Source organism: Muntiacus reevesi, chromosome 2 (genome assembly GCF_963930625.1).
Source record: "Muntiacus reevesi chromosome 2, mMunRee1.1, whole genome shotgun sequence".
NCBI classification, from domain to species: domain Eukaryota; kingdom Metazoa; phylum Chordata; class Mammalia; order Artiodactyla; family Cervidae; genus Muntiacus; species Muntiacus reevesi.
The window spans coordinates 62,666,108-62,681,381 of NC_089250.1; the positions used below are offsets into that span (position 1 = coordinate 62,666,108).

General features: G+C 38.0%; 1 protein-coding gene and 1 non-coding gene across 3 annotated transcripts in view; one reads left to right on the top strand and one right to left on the bottom strand.

The window, feature by feature from the left end:
* The window catches only part of TRPC4AP (transient receptor potential cation channel subfamily C member 4 associated protein), a 68,205-nt gene that overhangs the window by 29,674 nt on the left and 23,257 nt on the right, over positions 1 to 15,274 (bottom strand). For both annotated transcript variants that reach the window (XM_065921874.1, XM_065921873.1), the window contains exons 4-7: positions 14,063 to 14,120; positions 12,006 to 12,061; positions 7,136 to 7,264; positions 1,985 to 2,192 (exon numbers count right to left, since the gene is read on the bottom strand). In XM_065921874.1, the coding sequence (XP_065777946.1) occupies positions 1,985 to 2,192; positions 7,136 to 7,264; positions 12,006 to 12,061; positions 14,063 to 14,120 (451 nt within the window). The remainder of the gene's footprint in view (positions 1 to 1,984; positions 2,193 to 7,135; positions 7,265 to 12,005; positions 12,062 to 14,062; positions 14,121 to 15,274) is intronic.
* LOC136162221 (small nucleolar RNA SNORA70) lies at positions 7,652 to 7,783 on the top strand. The gene has a single exon (XR_010662039.1). It is a non-coding gene; the product is annotated as a small nucleolar RNA SNORA70 (small nucleolar RNA).

The window sequence follows — 15,274 nt, forward strand, 5'->3', positions numbered from 1 at the left end:
TGGTACATATACACAATGGAGTATTACTCAGCCATAAAAAATGAAATAATGCCACTTGCAGCAACACGGAAGGACCTACAGACTGTCATACTGAGTGAAGTAAACCAGAGAAAGATAAATGCCATATAATACCCCTTATGTGTGGAATCTAAAGGGGAAAAAAAAGGTACAAATAAACTTATTTACAAAACAGAAATAGAGTCATATATGGAGAAAACAAACTTACAGTTACTAAGGGGAAGGGGGGGAGGGATAAACTGGAAGACTGGAATTGATATACACACACTGCTATACATAAAATAGGTAACTAGTGAGAAACTTCTGTATAGCACAGGGAACGCTATTCAGTATTCTGTGATGACCTATATGGGAAAGAATTTCTTAAAAAAGTGGATGTATGTATATGTATAACCGATTCACTTTGCTGTAAGCAGAAACTAACACACTGTATATCAACTATACTTCAATTAAAAAAGAGACTGCTGAAATGACAAAGGATTTAAGAATATTACATAGACTTCGTTGATAAAACAACAGCAGGGTTTGAGAAGATTGACTCCAATTTTGAAGTAAGTTCTACTATGAGTCAAATGCTAACAAACAGCATTGCCTGCTACAGAGAAATCATTCATGAAAGAGTCAATCCATATGGCAAACTGCTGTCTTATTTTAAGAAACTGCCACAGTTACCCAAGCTTCAGCAACCACCACCCTGATCAGTTAGCAGCTCTCAACACTGAGGCGAAGAGATTATAACTCTCTGAAGGTTCAGATGATGGCTAGCACTTTAAGCAATATTTTAAAGTATGTACTTTTTTTTAGATATAGTGCTATTATTACACAGTTAGTAGACTAAGTATAGTGTAAACATAACCTTAATATGCACTGGAAAACTAAAAAGTTTGTGTGACTCTATTGCAGTATTTGTTTTATCACAGTGCTGCAGATACCGGAACCGAACTTCCAGTCTCTCTAATGTATGGCTGTATATATCTTTCTCCCCGTTTGTGTGTGTGTGTGTATATGTGTGTGTGTGTGTGTGTGTGTGTGTACAGTGCCCATGGACTGGCCAGGCTCCTCTGTCCATGGGGATTCTCCAGGCAAGAATACCGGAGTGGGCTGCTGTGCCCTACTCCAGTATCTTCCCCTGACACATACACACACACACACATATACACACACGTAGCATATAGCATCAGTCAGGATCAGTTCAGTTGCTCAGTCATATCCGATTCTTTGCAACCCCATGGACTGTAGCATGCCAGGCTTCCCTGTTCATCATCAACTCCCAAAGCTTGCTCAAACTCATGTCCATCAAGTCAGTGATGCCATCCAACCATCTCATCCTCTGTCATCCCCTTCTTTTCCTGCCTTCAGTCTTTCCCAGCATCAGGGTCTTTTCCAATGAATCAGTTCTTTGCATCAGGTGGCTTAAGTACTGGAGTTTCAGCTTTAGCATCAGTCCTTCCAATGAATATTCAGGACTGATTTCCTTTAGGATGGACTGGTTTGATCTCCTTGCAGTCCAAGAGACTCTCAAGAGTCTTCACCAACACCACAGTTCAAAAGCATCATTTCTTCGGTGTTCAGCTTTCTTTATACTCCAACTCTCACATGCATACATGACTACTTGAAAAACCATAGCTTTGACTAGACAGACCTTTGTCAGCAAAGTAATGACCAAAGATTTTTTGCATATAGCATAAAGACTCAGAAAAGGTGTAGCAGAACAAAAGATATATATACTTTTAATTTTGATAAATAATGGCGCTTCACTTTTTTGAAATTCTGGATCTATTAAAAAATCTGATGCCTATGGACTTGGTCTCCCAAAATAATGAACAGATACACACAAATTTTACATACTCTAAGTGGACCCAAGGAGCCCTCACATGGGAGTCAAATCTAGAAATACTGAAAGAGAAGATTTAGGAAGGGATCTCAGTGCTACAATGTAAAAATTCTGACAACTTAGAGAGTTTACCTTGGTTAATTTCAGCTGCAGAAGGCCCCAAGCTCAAGCTTTTCTTCTGCTGAGCATTTTTGGCAAGAAGCGTATGCTTGTCATCATTCCCTGTATCCATCTCTGAAATGGTGACAGCCAGAATCCGGCAGAAATTAGCAAGTTGTTGCTGATCGAAATTGGATACTAAGGAACTCAGATTGGGGACTTCATCTAGTCGAATCATTTCCTACAAAAGACACAAAGAAAACAATTCCCATGCTCAGTTCATTTGAGATTGAATGTGCCGCTCTACTGCATTCCCCCAAGAATGGAGCTTGGTATCTAGACCACTTAGGTTCAAATCCCAGCTCCGCAATTTGCAGCTGTGCAACCTTAAGTAAGTCACAGAACTTAAGTCTTTGTTTTCTCATTTGTCAAACGGAACTAATCTACCTCACAGGCTTGGTTTGAGGATCAAACCCTTTGAGCGCCACTATTTGTATTCTCTACCTTTGCTCATATGTCCCACTTTGGCTTAAAAAAAAAAAGTCTACCATTCAAGTTTTATGAATGAGAAACTGCCACAGATGTTCTCTTTTTAAGACATAAAATATTTTAAATATAGCTGAAGGCCCCTGTGTGTCCCTATCCAGTTGCCTTCACTTCTTTCCCCTCAAAGGTAACCATTACTTTGAACTCTATTTATTATTTCTACACATGTTCACACTTACAAATATTTCCACAAAAATGTTATTGTTCACAACCTACTATATAAGCTACAAAGGTGTATCATATAGCACAGGGAATGCAGCCAGTATTTTATAATTTTAAATGGAGTATAACCTAAGGACTTTCCTGGTGGTCCAGTGGTTAAAAATCCTCCTTGTAATGTAGGGGATGAGGGTTTGATCCCTGATCAGGGAACTAAGATCCCACATGCCTAGGAGTCACTAAGTCTGCATGCCGCCAACTATTGAGCCTGCATGCCACAGCTAGAGAGAGTCCATGTGCCACAATAAAAGATCCCGTGTGCCAAACTATTGAGCCTGCATGCCACAGCTAGAGAGAGTCCATGTGCCACAATAAAAGATCCCGTGTGCCAAAACTAAGACCAGATGCAGCCAAATAAATTCTTAAAATAAATTTTAATGGAGTATAATTTTTAAAAATTTTGAATCTGAAACTAATATAATTATACCTCAATAAACAAAAATATATGGTTTTGTTCTGCATGCAGTGTAATTGACATATTATACCCTATTTTTCACAGTCAACAATGTAATTTAACTTTATTGATACAAGTTAAGTCTGGTTTATTCATTTCTCACTGTTTTACCCTGTAATTTATTCCATCTTTCTCCTTTTAAAATATTTGTATGTTAAACTGGACTATAATTTTTCACTATTAAATTTGCAATGAACATTCCCACAGGTGTCTCCTTGTGTACCTGCCTATGTAACCAATTATCAAGAGTAAATGATAGATATTCTCCCCTTTTCCTGTAATAGAAGTATTCCCAAAGTTTCAGGTTCAGTTTGATGTCTACTGTAAATTTTAACAGATAGTCAATATCACCTTAAGGAATTTTCTTTCTACTCCTAGCTTTTATCATGAATTGAGTACCGAGTTTAATGAAATGCTTTTTGTTATTTGGTTATATTCTCATTTCTTTTCTTTCTTAATAGCCACAAATGTTGCACATACATCACATGAGTTTCTCTCCTTGAAGCACTGAAGCATTCTGACATTCCTTAGATAACACCTGCTACCCCTCATCCCATAAATTTACTCATCTTTCACTGGATTGGGTATTTCTCTATCACTGCACATATCACATGAACTTGAAGTTTTCTATTCTTGCATCTAATTTCCCAAATAAACTGACACTGTCTTGAAGGCGAGGTGTGTCTTACCTTCTCTCCAGAGCTTCAGTGCATAGAACCTGGTAGTGAGGGTCTCAATAAATATCTACTGAACAAGTGGATGACTCCTAGAAGCCTTCCTGAATCCTACTCCCACTTCTGGTTGTCTGTGGAGGGGTATTTGGGAACAACTTCTTCCACCTTTGCTTCTCAGTAACAACAGTAACAATAAATGTTGGCTATTGTTACTGAAAACTGGGACTCGCAGCTCTCAGCTTGGAGTTGGCTAACTCAGGGTGTGGGTTATACCCCAGGCCCTCCCACTCTTCAGCTGCACTTCTTTGGGTTACCTTCTAATTTTTATTTAATACTTGGTATAATATATGCTACAAAGTAAAACAAAGTGAACAGCTATGTTGCCTTCCCTATCACATTTCCCTGTCTCTCTACCACAGGTAGCCACTATCCTGAATTTTATTATTGTTTTTTCAGTGAAAAAAGTTTTGTATAATTTGAGTTTGCCTATTTTTGAGCTTTGTAAAAATGATATACTATAGACGATCTTTTTTTGACTGACTTCTATTAATAATTTCTATGATTTGGCTATGTTGCTGCTTAGAGCAATATTCATTGTATAATATCCCATTGTGGGAATAGAGGACATTTATCCATTTTCCTGTTGATGGATCAGAGAGATCTGATTTTAGGCTCTTAATCAATAATGCTATAAGCGTTCTTATGTGTTTCTTGATGCACAGGTGCAGAAGTTTTTCTGGGGCAGTGGCTTCCAAACCATTCTGACAATATTCAAGAGCAAAAAATAAATTTTCCATCACAACCTAGCAAACATACATAGGTAAATGCATAAATATGTATATAAACATGAAACAAAAACTTAGTACCCATACACAATACATTTTGATCTTTTCTATTAGCTGGTAGATCCACTGAATTGATTTCACACCCTCGTGGCTTCAATTTAGTGATTTTAATTCTAGGAATCACTGTTCTGGGGACTTCCCTAGTGGTCCAGTGGTTAAGAATCCCCCTGCCAATGTGAGGGATACAGGTTTGATCCCTGGTCCAGGAAGATTCCAGATGCCATGGAGCAACTAAGCCCCTGTGCCACAACTACTGAGCCTGTGCTCTAGTGGCGGCAAGCCACTACTACTGAGCCCACGTGCTGCAACTACTGAAGCCTGTGCACCCTAGAGCCCATGCTCCAAAAATGAGAAGCCAATGCAATGAGAAGCCTGTGCACTGCAACTACAGGGGAGCTCCTGCTCACTGCAACTAGAGAAAGCCTGCACAGCAATGAAGGCCTAGCATAGCCAAAAATAAATAAATAAAAGAATCACTGTCCTGGAATTAAGCTTCCCCACAAGTGTGCCTGGACATAGGTTACAGGTGATCTAGGCCACGATACTAATGCCTCAGTCCTCTAGGAAATGCTTTCGTAGGTGCTGGGTTACAGGGAAGGCACATATTCAACTAGAAAACAAAATAGGTTTACTCCACTGATACAAAAAGGTGTTCGCAGTAATGTGTTTGCAATGATACACATTCTCATGGAAGTTAAGCATCTTCTCTTATACTTATGGATCATTTGTCTCTCTTCTGAAAAACGCTTGTTCCTATCACTGCCCATTTTTCTACTGGGCCATTTGTCTCTTCCCTGCTGATGAGTAAGAATTCACGATAAATTCTATTGTTGCTTTTGGTCTTTTTTGTTGTTTGGCCATGCCACGTGGCATGTGGGATCTTTGTTCCCTGACCAGGCATTGAATTCATGCCCCCTGCAGTGGAAGCTCAGAGTCTCCAACCACTGGAGTACCAGGGAATTCCTCATGATAAATTGGGAATACCAACCTTTTGTCAGTTGAATGAGTTGCAAATATCTTTTCCCAGTTTGTGGCTTGTGTTCCCACTTTCTTTACGGTGTCTATTCTTTCAAACTGCACTAACATCTAGCAGAACTCATCACTATTTCTGGCAAAACAGAAAAGTATGAAGGGGAGAGAGCACATGACGGACAAGGGGGCAAAGTTATGAAGGAGCAATCCTAGAGTCTCACGCTGAGATTGTCAGGGAGTTTGGAGTTTCTGCCTTGGAAGCCCCTTCTCACAAACTGGAACATACAATTATTGGAAAAATAACAAAGCCTTTTCATCAAAGGGCACAAAGGGTCTGTCTGGGACCTGCACACATCTCCAGTGTGTTCCTACAGACAATGGGTCACTTGTGCATCTTTGGCCTGGGCAATGACAAGCAGAGCCTGGGGAAAGTGCAGCAGGATGACAGGAGTGAAGGCGGGGATCTCCACAATGCACACGGTGCTCTCTTCACTGCAACAGCAACTCTAAGAGCAATGCTAACTCCCACCTCCTCAGTAAAAGAAAGAAATCTGCCAACTGTAACTGACACGGACTGGGGGAAGAAAACCAGGTCCTAATAAGCATTACGCCAAAAATCTAATACAGTGCTTCTCTAACATGTCTACAGATGTGTTCTGGGGAGGTCTGTGAGTGCTTGATGACAAGTTTTTAATTTAGTACTTTTGATTACAGTTTGCCTTTTTTCTTTAAAGCATATTCTGGATCATTTGAAAGTCCATCTTAAGACCAAGTAGCAGGAGTTCAGTGCTCATATTTGTTATTTCCTACGTTGGTGTCAATTAAAACTAACTGCTGAAGATTAATGAGAAAAATCACAGGTGAATATAACAAGTGAAAGTCAAACATCACCACAAGAAAGCTTCACAACAGTTCAAATATAGAGAAGTGATAGCAAAACAGAGTCCCTGCACAGCATATAGCAGAAGAGCTATGCTAAAAAGATCCTGCATCATAATAATTAATGAGGGACAATTTGATTTTAGCAAAGTAACATTAGCTAACACATTAAATTCACATTAATTTGTCCTTTTGAGTTTTATAATTAGCTTGATTTCAATCTGTTTTAAGTTTTAAAGTCACTTAAGACTCGTTATAAGGAGCATAACCTAGCAAATATATTTAAGTAACACAAAAAAGTTATTTTTTTGTGTTACTTAAATATATTTAAGTATTTTAAAATATCTTTAAGTATTTATATGTTTATATAAAATATTCTATTAGCATATATTATAATAAATATTATATATTTATAAATATATTTAAGTATTTATAAGGAATATGGTAAAACTCTTCTTTGAAAGAGTTCTTATATATTACTCATGTTTAAGAATACAACTGTCGGGGGGGGGGGGGAGGAAAAAAAAAAAAGAATATAACTGTCTGAGACATTCTGCTCCACCTGGTCATGCACCAGTTAGAGAACTCAACTCACCTTTTTAACACCCAAAATATCTTCAATGAGGGTTGCTGTTTGTAAGAATGTCTTCTTACTCGTCATCAGTGTAAACAAGAAGATCACAAAGTCATTCTTTTCTGCCAAACGCTTTGTAACCCCTTCCGTCTATCAAGGGAGAAGAAAAGACAGAACAGGTTAAAACCACAAAATAAAATATGAAGGGCAAAATATCCCCTCCAGACACTGGAAAAGCAATTCCATGCTATACCAGGAATTGTGGCTGAGGCCTTAAATTCCTAAAACCATATATAAAACACTGTGTACAAATGCATTTTTTTCTGGGGAGGAGTTTTTAAATAATATCCATCATAGGTTCTTAACCTAGTATCTGCCTAGTATTTAAATCAAGCGCTAGAGGCCAGCACCTAGTAGGCCAAGTTTTATTTGGCCAGCAGCACCTTTTAAATTTTGAATTTAAGTCTTTAGACAGGACAATCTTACCGCAGGTTAGTCTCAAGTTCCCACTCCAAAACAGGCAAACCTTGTTTTCCACCTGATCCTTGGAGGCACTGGTGTTTGCAACTTTAAAAGCCCTAGGTTTGATGGCTGCAAACAGCAGCCTCCTTGGTAGTGTATGCAACCTGTTGCCTGTACAGGTAGCCCTAAGGGACCTTGGAGACAACTCTTCCTAGTGGGCATTCATGACTGGCCTGCTGTTTCTCAATCTAGACTCCAGACAGGTATGCGCAGTGCCTTTGGAAAGCCCCAGGGCACAGTGGCCAGGGTCCACAGTGACCAGGTCATAATGTCCATCCGCACCAAGCTGCAGAACAAGGAGCATGTGATTGAAGCCCTCCGCCGGGCCAAATTCAAGTTCCCTGGCCGTCAGAAGATCCACATCTCCAAGAAGTGGGGATTTACCAAGTTTAATGCGGATGAATTTGAGAACATGGTGGCAGAAAAGTGACTCATCCCGGACGGCTGTGGGGTCAAATACATCCCTAATCGTGGTCCCCTGGACAAATGGCGGGCCCTGCACTCATGAGCATCAGCTCTGTTCCCTCCTTAATCACGCTCACCAATAAATGCTATTTCCTGTTAAAAAAAAAAAAAAAAAAGCCCTAGGTTGCCATCTAACCTGGATGTAAATCAGATCAGCACAAGGTTGGACCACATCATCCTATCTTCTTTATGCTTTTGTTTCTTCTTCTTTCTTCTCTTTCCTTTCTTTGTTTCATTTTCTTTCTCTTTCCTTTTCTTTTTTCTTCCTTCTTTCCCTGTCTTTCCTTCCCCTTCCTTGCCCTTTATTAAAACTGAACTGTGTTCTACTGGAGTATCATTAACATTAGGTATCATTATTAACAAACACTCTTGTAAGACTGCCCCATAAGACTATTAACAGCATGGAAGCTGTGAATGATGGAGTCTTTACATCATACATGCATCATCTTTTTTTTAATAAGAACAATTTCTTACTGGCTTTAGTTATAAGAATAATTGTGCACTACCTGAACAATTAGCTTATTTTTATCTTATTGGTCTGTTTGTGCCTACCTGTGCCACTAGCTACATGTGACTACTGAGGACTTGAAATGTGGCTAGTCTGAACTGAGATGTGCTGTGAGAGTAAAAAACATACTGGATTTTGAAAGTTAAAAAAAAAAGAAGGTCTCATTAATAATTACTCATACTGATTACATGTTATCTCACTTATAATTAGTCATGTTGATTATATGTTGGAATAGTATTCTTGATATACACTGTATTAAATAAAACACACTGTTAAAAGTAACTTCAACTACTTCTTCCTACTTCTTACTTTCGAAAAAACTGGCTATGAGGCTATTTAAAACAACCTAGTATGCTGGAGTGATGGGTTATTTCATCTGTTTTTGGAGTGTTTTTATATTATACTCTAATATTCTTGAGAGACCAGTATAATACATTTTTATACTTTTAAAAATGTGGCACACAGAAGCAAACACAAAATATACATAGCCTAATCAGTGACTAAAAAGGCAGGTTAGGATGCATGAGACAAGTGCTCGGGGCTGGTGCACTGGGATGACCCAGAGGGATGGGATGGGGAGAGAGCTGGAAGGGGGGTTCAGGATGGGGAACACATGTAAATCCATGGCTGATTCATGTCAATGTACGGCAAAAACCACTACAATATTGTAAAGTAATTAGCCTCCAACTAATAAAAATAATTGGGAAAAAAAATTAAAATGCAGGTTAGGTGCAGGTTTATTACATAACTCCTTTTTAAAAAAGAAAAAACAGGTGTGAACCTTCAGTTTTAGAATTCTACATGTCTTTTACAATACATTTGTTATTTAAATGACCTCTAAATGGTTAATGTACAATGAATACTTTTTTTCTGAAACTGATATGATTATTCTAAACAGGATAAGAGAATATTGGGAAGGGCTGTGTGCTGCTTGGAGACCACCACCAGCACATGCCTTCTTCTAGAATCCAGGCATCCAATCTGTGCAAAATGCTTTTGAAGACTAATGATTATGGCTGATTTTAAAGTCAGTCAATGGAATTAGAATTTCTTTTTGTTTTGAAACATCAAAGGGCATTTAAAAAAATAAATGAAACAATTTGCTTTCGTAGGCTACAGAGGCAAACTCAAAATTATGATTATCTGCATGCAGTAACACTCCTTTTCAAATATTTTTGAAGAATTTATACATTTTATAAAGAATGTCTTAAAGGGTATAAGTTTTCTGATACTGGTTTCACGAAAGGACAAGTGTTGCTAACAATAACTAACAGGAAATATCTAAGTTCAAGCTAATGTATATGCAACAGGCAATTAAGGTGGCTAATCATAAACCACAAGGCATATTTTCCCTTTGAAAAAATGAACTACTTTGATCCGCATTTCTTGGGTAGAAAAACAAAAACAAAAACCACTTTAATTCAGCTGAGAGTTTTGATCAATTTATTGTTCCTAAAATGTAACCAGGTAAACAGTAAATGATACGTACCACTGAACTATACTATTATTTTAATCTTTCTATAAAAAGATTGCCTGCTGTGTTGGAAGGGATGAATGAGCACTACTGGACAAATGAGGATAATGTCACAGAATGTCTCAGTTTCTTCCATAAACTATACTTTCTTCTTCCATGACACGTTTCACTCCATAAAACTTTGTCCCCAAAGGAGCTTTAAATCTGCTTTGGGCCTTTTTGGCCTGACAGTACTCCTTCTCCATCACTTTTCCAAGGACCCATGGTCTTTAAGATGCACCCGAAGTGTGGACTGGGATGCGGGTCAACCGGTGGGCCGGAAGCTGGAGAGTGGGGACTGGAAAGCAGTCCCGGGGCCAGGACCCCAGGACTGCGGCCTACCACAGAGAGATGGCCCGAGGGAACAGGAGGGAGGAAATGTCTGGCACAAGTGCCCCAGAGGAAAGCTGCACAGCCGTGGAAGCAGGGCACCACTGCTGAGTCACACCCAGGAGCGTAACTCCTTTTAAATATTTTATTTCAACTGATCAGTAGACTAAGCTTGCTTTAGCCTTTTTTGTTGACAGTAGTCTTTGATGAATCCTTCTGAACTCTGAACTTACTGACAGATTAGGCCCCTAAACTATTTTTCACTTGTATGTCCCTAAGACATACCTCTCTTGCTCAGGACCTCAGTTTTTATTTCCTGTATGTTTATAGTTATATCCAAAGCTTATCCCTGTTTAATTATTTTTATTCAAATGGTCTATCATGTATGTTGCCAAGATCTTGGTGGATGCTGATTTTTACCTTAGGATATCAATCCTGAACTAATAAACACGTTATTCCTAAAGGTAAAATAAAAAGAACCTGAATGGTTTGTGTTATATTTCTATTGCAGAGCACTGTTATAACAGATGTTTAACTGTGTTAAGCACTGAAACATATTCCCCTATTTGTGTTGGTTGCTAAGAAGCTTAAACCCAAATTTGTACCCCATCCATGGTACAGATGATTTTATGTTCAGCCCAATTCCTGGATACCTGCTTCTAAATTAATGATCCTGGTAGATTTTACATGCTCCTAACAAGATGTCTGAAATCTTTCTTTGAATGAGGCAAGCAATGAAATGAAATTAAATATTCCTTTGTGCTTTCACTGCATATAGGTTTCACTTCTACAACAGCATCTGTTTCCTTCTGTTGTATATGATTCACTCTTTATAGTTTACCACATAAGCTCCCAAAAGACAGGTACTGTGTCTTACAAAAATTAACACTGTATATTGCTTTACAAAGTGCTTTCACATCTATCATCTCATTTAATCCTCACAATAACCCTATGGTGTTATTAATATGATTACTAGCCACACTCTACTAAGAAATGAAACTGAAGCACAGGGAGAATGAATAAGCATGAAGACAAGAGCCAGAACCCCGAATCAACTCCCAGCACTAAGTGCTATGCTCTCTCTACCAAACCGCTTCTTCCAGTCACCATTTTTCTCCCTCAGTGATCAACCTAGATGAGCGTCCTGCTCAACACAAGGTGGGCCTTCTGGTTCTTGTTCTGTTTTCTAACAATAAAAATGAAGGAGTAGGCACAGTAGAGTTTAAAGAAATCCTAAAAGGTCATAGACACTCTTCCAATGCTTGCATCCATTTAACAAGTATTTGTTCAGTCTCTGCTTGGACTCCTCCAGGGCTAGAGGAGTTCAGTAGCTGTTGAATCAGCCATGGTTCTTAGCAATTACTATGAAATTTTGCCACCCCACAATTTCTACCTGTTGGTTCTAGTTCTCAGACACACGTAAGTCCATAAGTCCAATTCTCCCATGTGTGAAGATAGCTGTCATGTCTACCACCCCCATTCAAGTCTCCCTTCCTCAGGCACCGCAGATGTGGTAGGGAAATAAATGAGGTCCCAGAGGCAGGGGTACTTACACAGACACAGGTGTTATACAAGATGCTCAAACAGTCCTTGGACATTTCGTCACTTACTGAAAGTGAAAGGGGAACAACTGGTTATTTTTCTCATTGGAAAGACAGTACAACAGAATCAAAGTTTTGAACATAAGATCTATTCCCTCATAATCCCAAAATGATTTTTTTCTTTTCAGCATACCTCCTTCCAGTCCTTATTTACCCGAGTTTCAGGATGCCTATCAGAGCCTATTAACCAACTTGTATACAGCTTTTTGGTCTGATATACTATTATGCTTATTAGGCTCCACAGTCTTCATAATTTCAACCTGTTGTGGTGTTATCACTTAATAAGCCATGTTCCCTTTGTAGCTTGCTTAAAATCATATCCAGCTTTTAAAAAAAATTTTGCTATTTAAGTAGGCTAGAAATAAATAATGTAACATATAGCCTTAATTTTATGCTTGTGTTGAACTGGTTCCCTAAAACACATCTCCAAAAACAGAATTATAAGAATCCACTAAAACTAAAGTATCAGCACCATAATTGTTGTTATAAATCTCCGTTGAAAATTCTATTAGCAGCAAACAAGGAATTCATTTTTACTCCAGACTCAAAGTGTTCTGTTTTATTATTTGTGCTAAATAAAAGGCTTTAAATCCCTAACCTACTGACTCTAATAAAGAACTAGTTACCTCTCCGTGAGCAGGAACAGAAGAGTACAACAAAAAGGAAAATAAATTTTCATGACTTCAAAAGCAGGAGATAATACAGCTGAGTATGAATCACAGATAAAGTGTTTTGTTTGGCATCATTTTTTATTTTTAAAAACTGTCTACATTCATTCCCATGCTGCCACAAACTCTAAAATGTTAGACTTCCCTTCACAATCCAAGTGGCCAGCCCTGCCAAGCTAGAGTGACCAGAGGGCTAACTGACATAATCTTGAGACAATGGAGATGTCCTACATCCCTCATCACCGCTTTTCAACCTAAGGGGGCTTTTTGGTTTACTTCATGACTTCAGAGCAGGCTGGAACATCAAATCAGTGTATTTCAGTACTTTTAGACCTTCATTTTCAAAGGGAATTGGAATTCACTCATTCATCAAATATTTATTCAGCATCCACTCTGGAGCAGATACAGACTATACAGAGGTTAGCAGGGAAGAAAAAAAAAAAGACAAAGCCTCATGGAACTTATAAATTTAGAGGGGAACAGAGAATAAATAAGTACACCAACAGGTAATTACAAGATGCTACTTGCTATGAGGACCAAGGACATGAAGAACCAATTTAGACAAGATACAAAGGTATGACATCAAAGATGAGTATAAATCCTCTTAACTGCTACTGCACATATAAACAAGGCCTTCCTTATATACACTGTGTCATGCTGATTTTGTTTGGAAGAAAAATTTCTCATTAAAAAAAAAACCAAACTGATGTTTGTAGTAAACATTCATCAAATGTTAACTGATCTCTGGCTTTTAATGTCAAAGTAAGTGTACTTACAGATTTTTTAAAAATTATAAAAGGACTACCTAAACATATTATTTGCAACATGTGTAAGTTACAAAGACTAATAACAGAACAATACCTACATACCCACCACCCAATTCAAGAAATTATGTGCTACTACCTTAACACTCTGACTTTTCACCATTCACATTCTGGTAATAACGGAACTTTTCACAAAGAGCATGAATAACCTCCTAACAACAAAAACAAGACAATAAGTAAAAAAATAAAATAAATGATCTTGCCAGTTTTTTCCTTACTCTCTCAATTAATATGAGAAATAAGAATTTGCAAAGAAAACATAAAAGCTGAACCCAAAGACTGTTAGAAACTACAAAGATGCAATTCTTTTAGTCCAGTAGTTTTCACACTTTTTGTTTTAAAGCACCAGATTTGTATTTTCTACTGAGTATAAAATAAAGAGAGCAGTTAGGCGGAGAATGTTCTACAGCTGAATGTGAGGCATGTCCTCAGTGTTAAGGGAAAGAAGAGACACTCCTGGGGATCACCACCACAGCAGGTTAGGAAATGAGCACCAGTGGCTGCTGAGTATACTTACTTTTCAGTTTCTGTCCCCGAATAGAGATTGTAGGCCTCATAAGAATTTCTACAAGGAGCTATTTAAAAAAAAAAAAAAAAAGGATAAAACCTTCAAAATTCAAAGCACAACTTATAAAATAAACTTTGCTGTGATAACTCATGGCCCAAATATCTGTCATGGTACTGCAAGACCCTTTCGTTCCCAACACGGGGAGAAGGCAGTGAAGTTCAGGGAAATGAGCACTGTACCCAGAGTCAGGAAACCTGGGTTCTAGTCACATCTCAGTCACCTATTCTCCATGTAAACTTGGGCAAGTCAGGGTCCCACTGTGGTCTCAGCTCTCATTTCAAAAGATAAGAATGTTAGATTAGTTAACCTCTGGGATCCAATATGGCTTCAATTTTTTAAAAGCTGCAGAACATTATAACAATGATAACTCTTGCTTTAGAATATTTATGTTCTTTTATAAACACAAGTTTATAAAAAGAATCACAAAATATACACCATAAACTGTTAATACTGATTTCCATAGGGGGCTGGAGAGGATATGCATTCATTTATAATTTTACATACTTTTAATACAACATATAACTGTTTAAGGGCTTTCCTGGTGGCTCAGAGAGTAAAGAATCTGCCTGCAATGTGGAAGACCCAGGTCTGATCCCTCAGTCAGGAAGATCCCTTGAGAAGGGAATGGTGCACTCCATTATTCTTATATACTGCCACATTATATTCTTATATAATGCCACACTTATACTGACCCACTCCAGTATTCTTGCCTAGAGAGTCCCATGGACAAAGGAGCCTGGTGGGAGTTCATGACATTACAAAGAGTCAGACATGACCGAGTGACTAACACTTTCACTTCATAACTGTTTAAACTGTTTATAATAAAAATGAATTTAAAAACTCATTCTGAAAAAAAAAAACCCACACATTTTGTTGAAACAAAGAACGAGTTTATAATGATAAAAGGGTCAATCCACTGGAAAAGATATAACAATAATAAACATATATGCATCTAATAACAGAGTCTCAAAATACATGATGCAAAAACTGACAGAAATGAAGGAAACAGACATGTCAAAAACAGCAGTTGGACAATACAATACTCCACCTTCAATAATGGATAGAAAATGAGGTATCACCAAATAGAAGACCTGAATATGATAAACCAATAAGTTCTAACAGATAGCTATAAAATTCTGCCCAGCAAGAGCAAAATACACT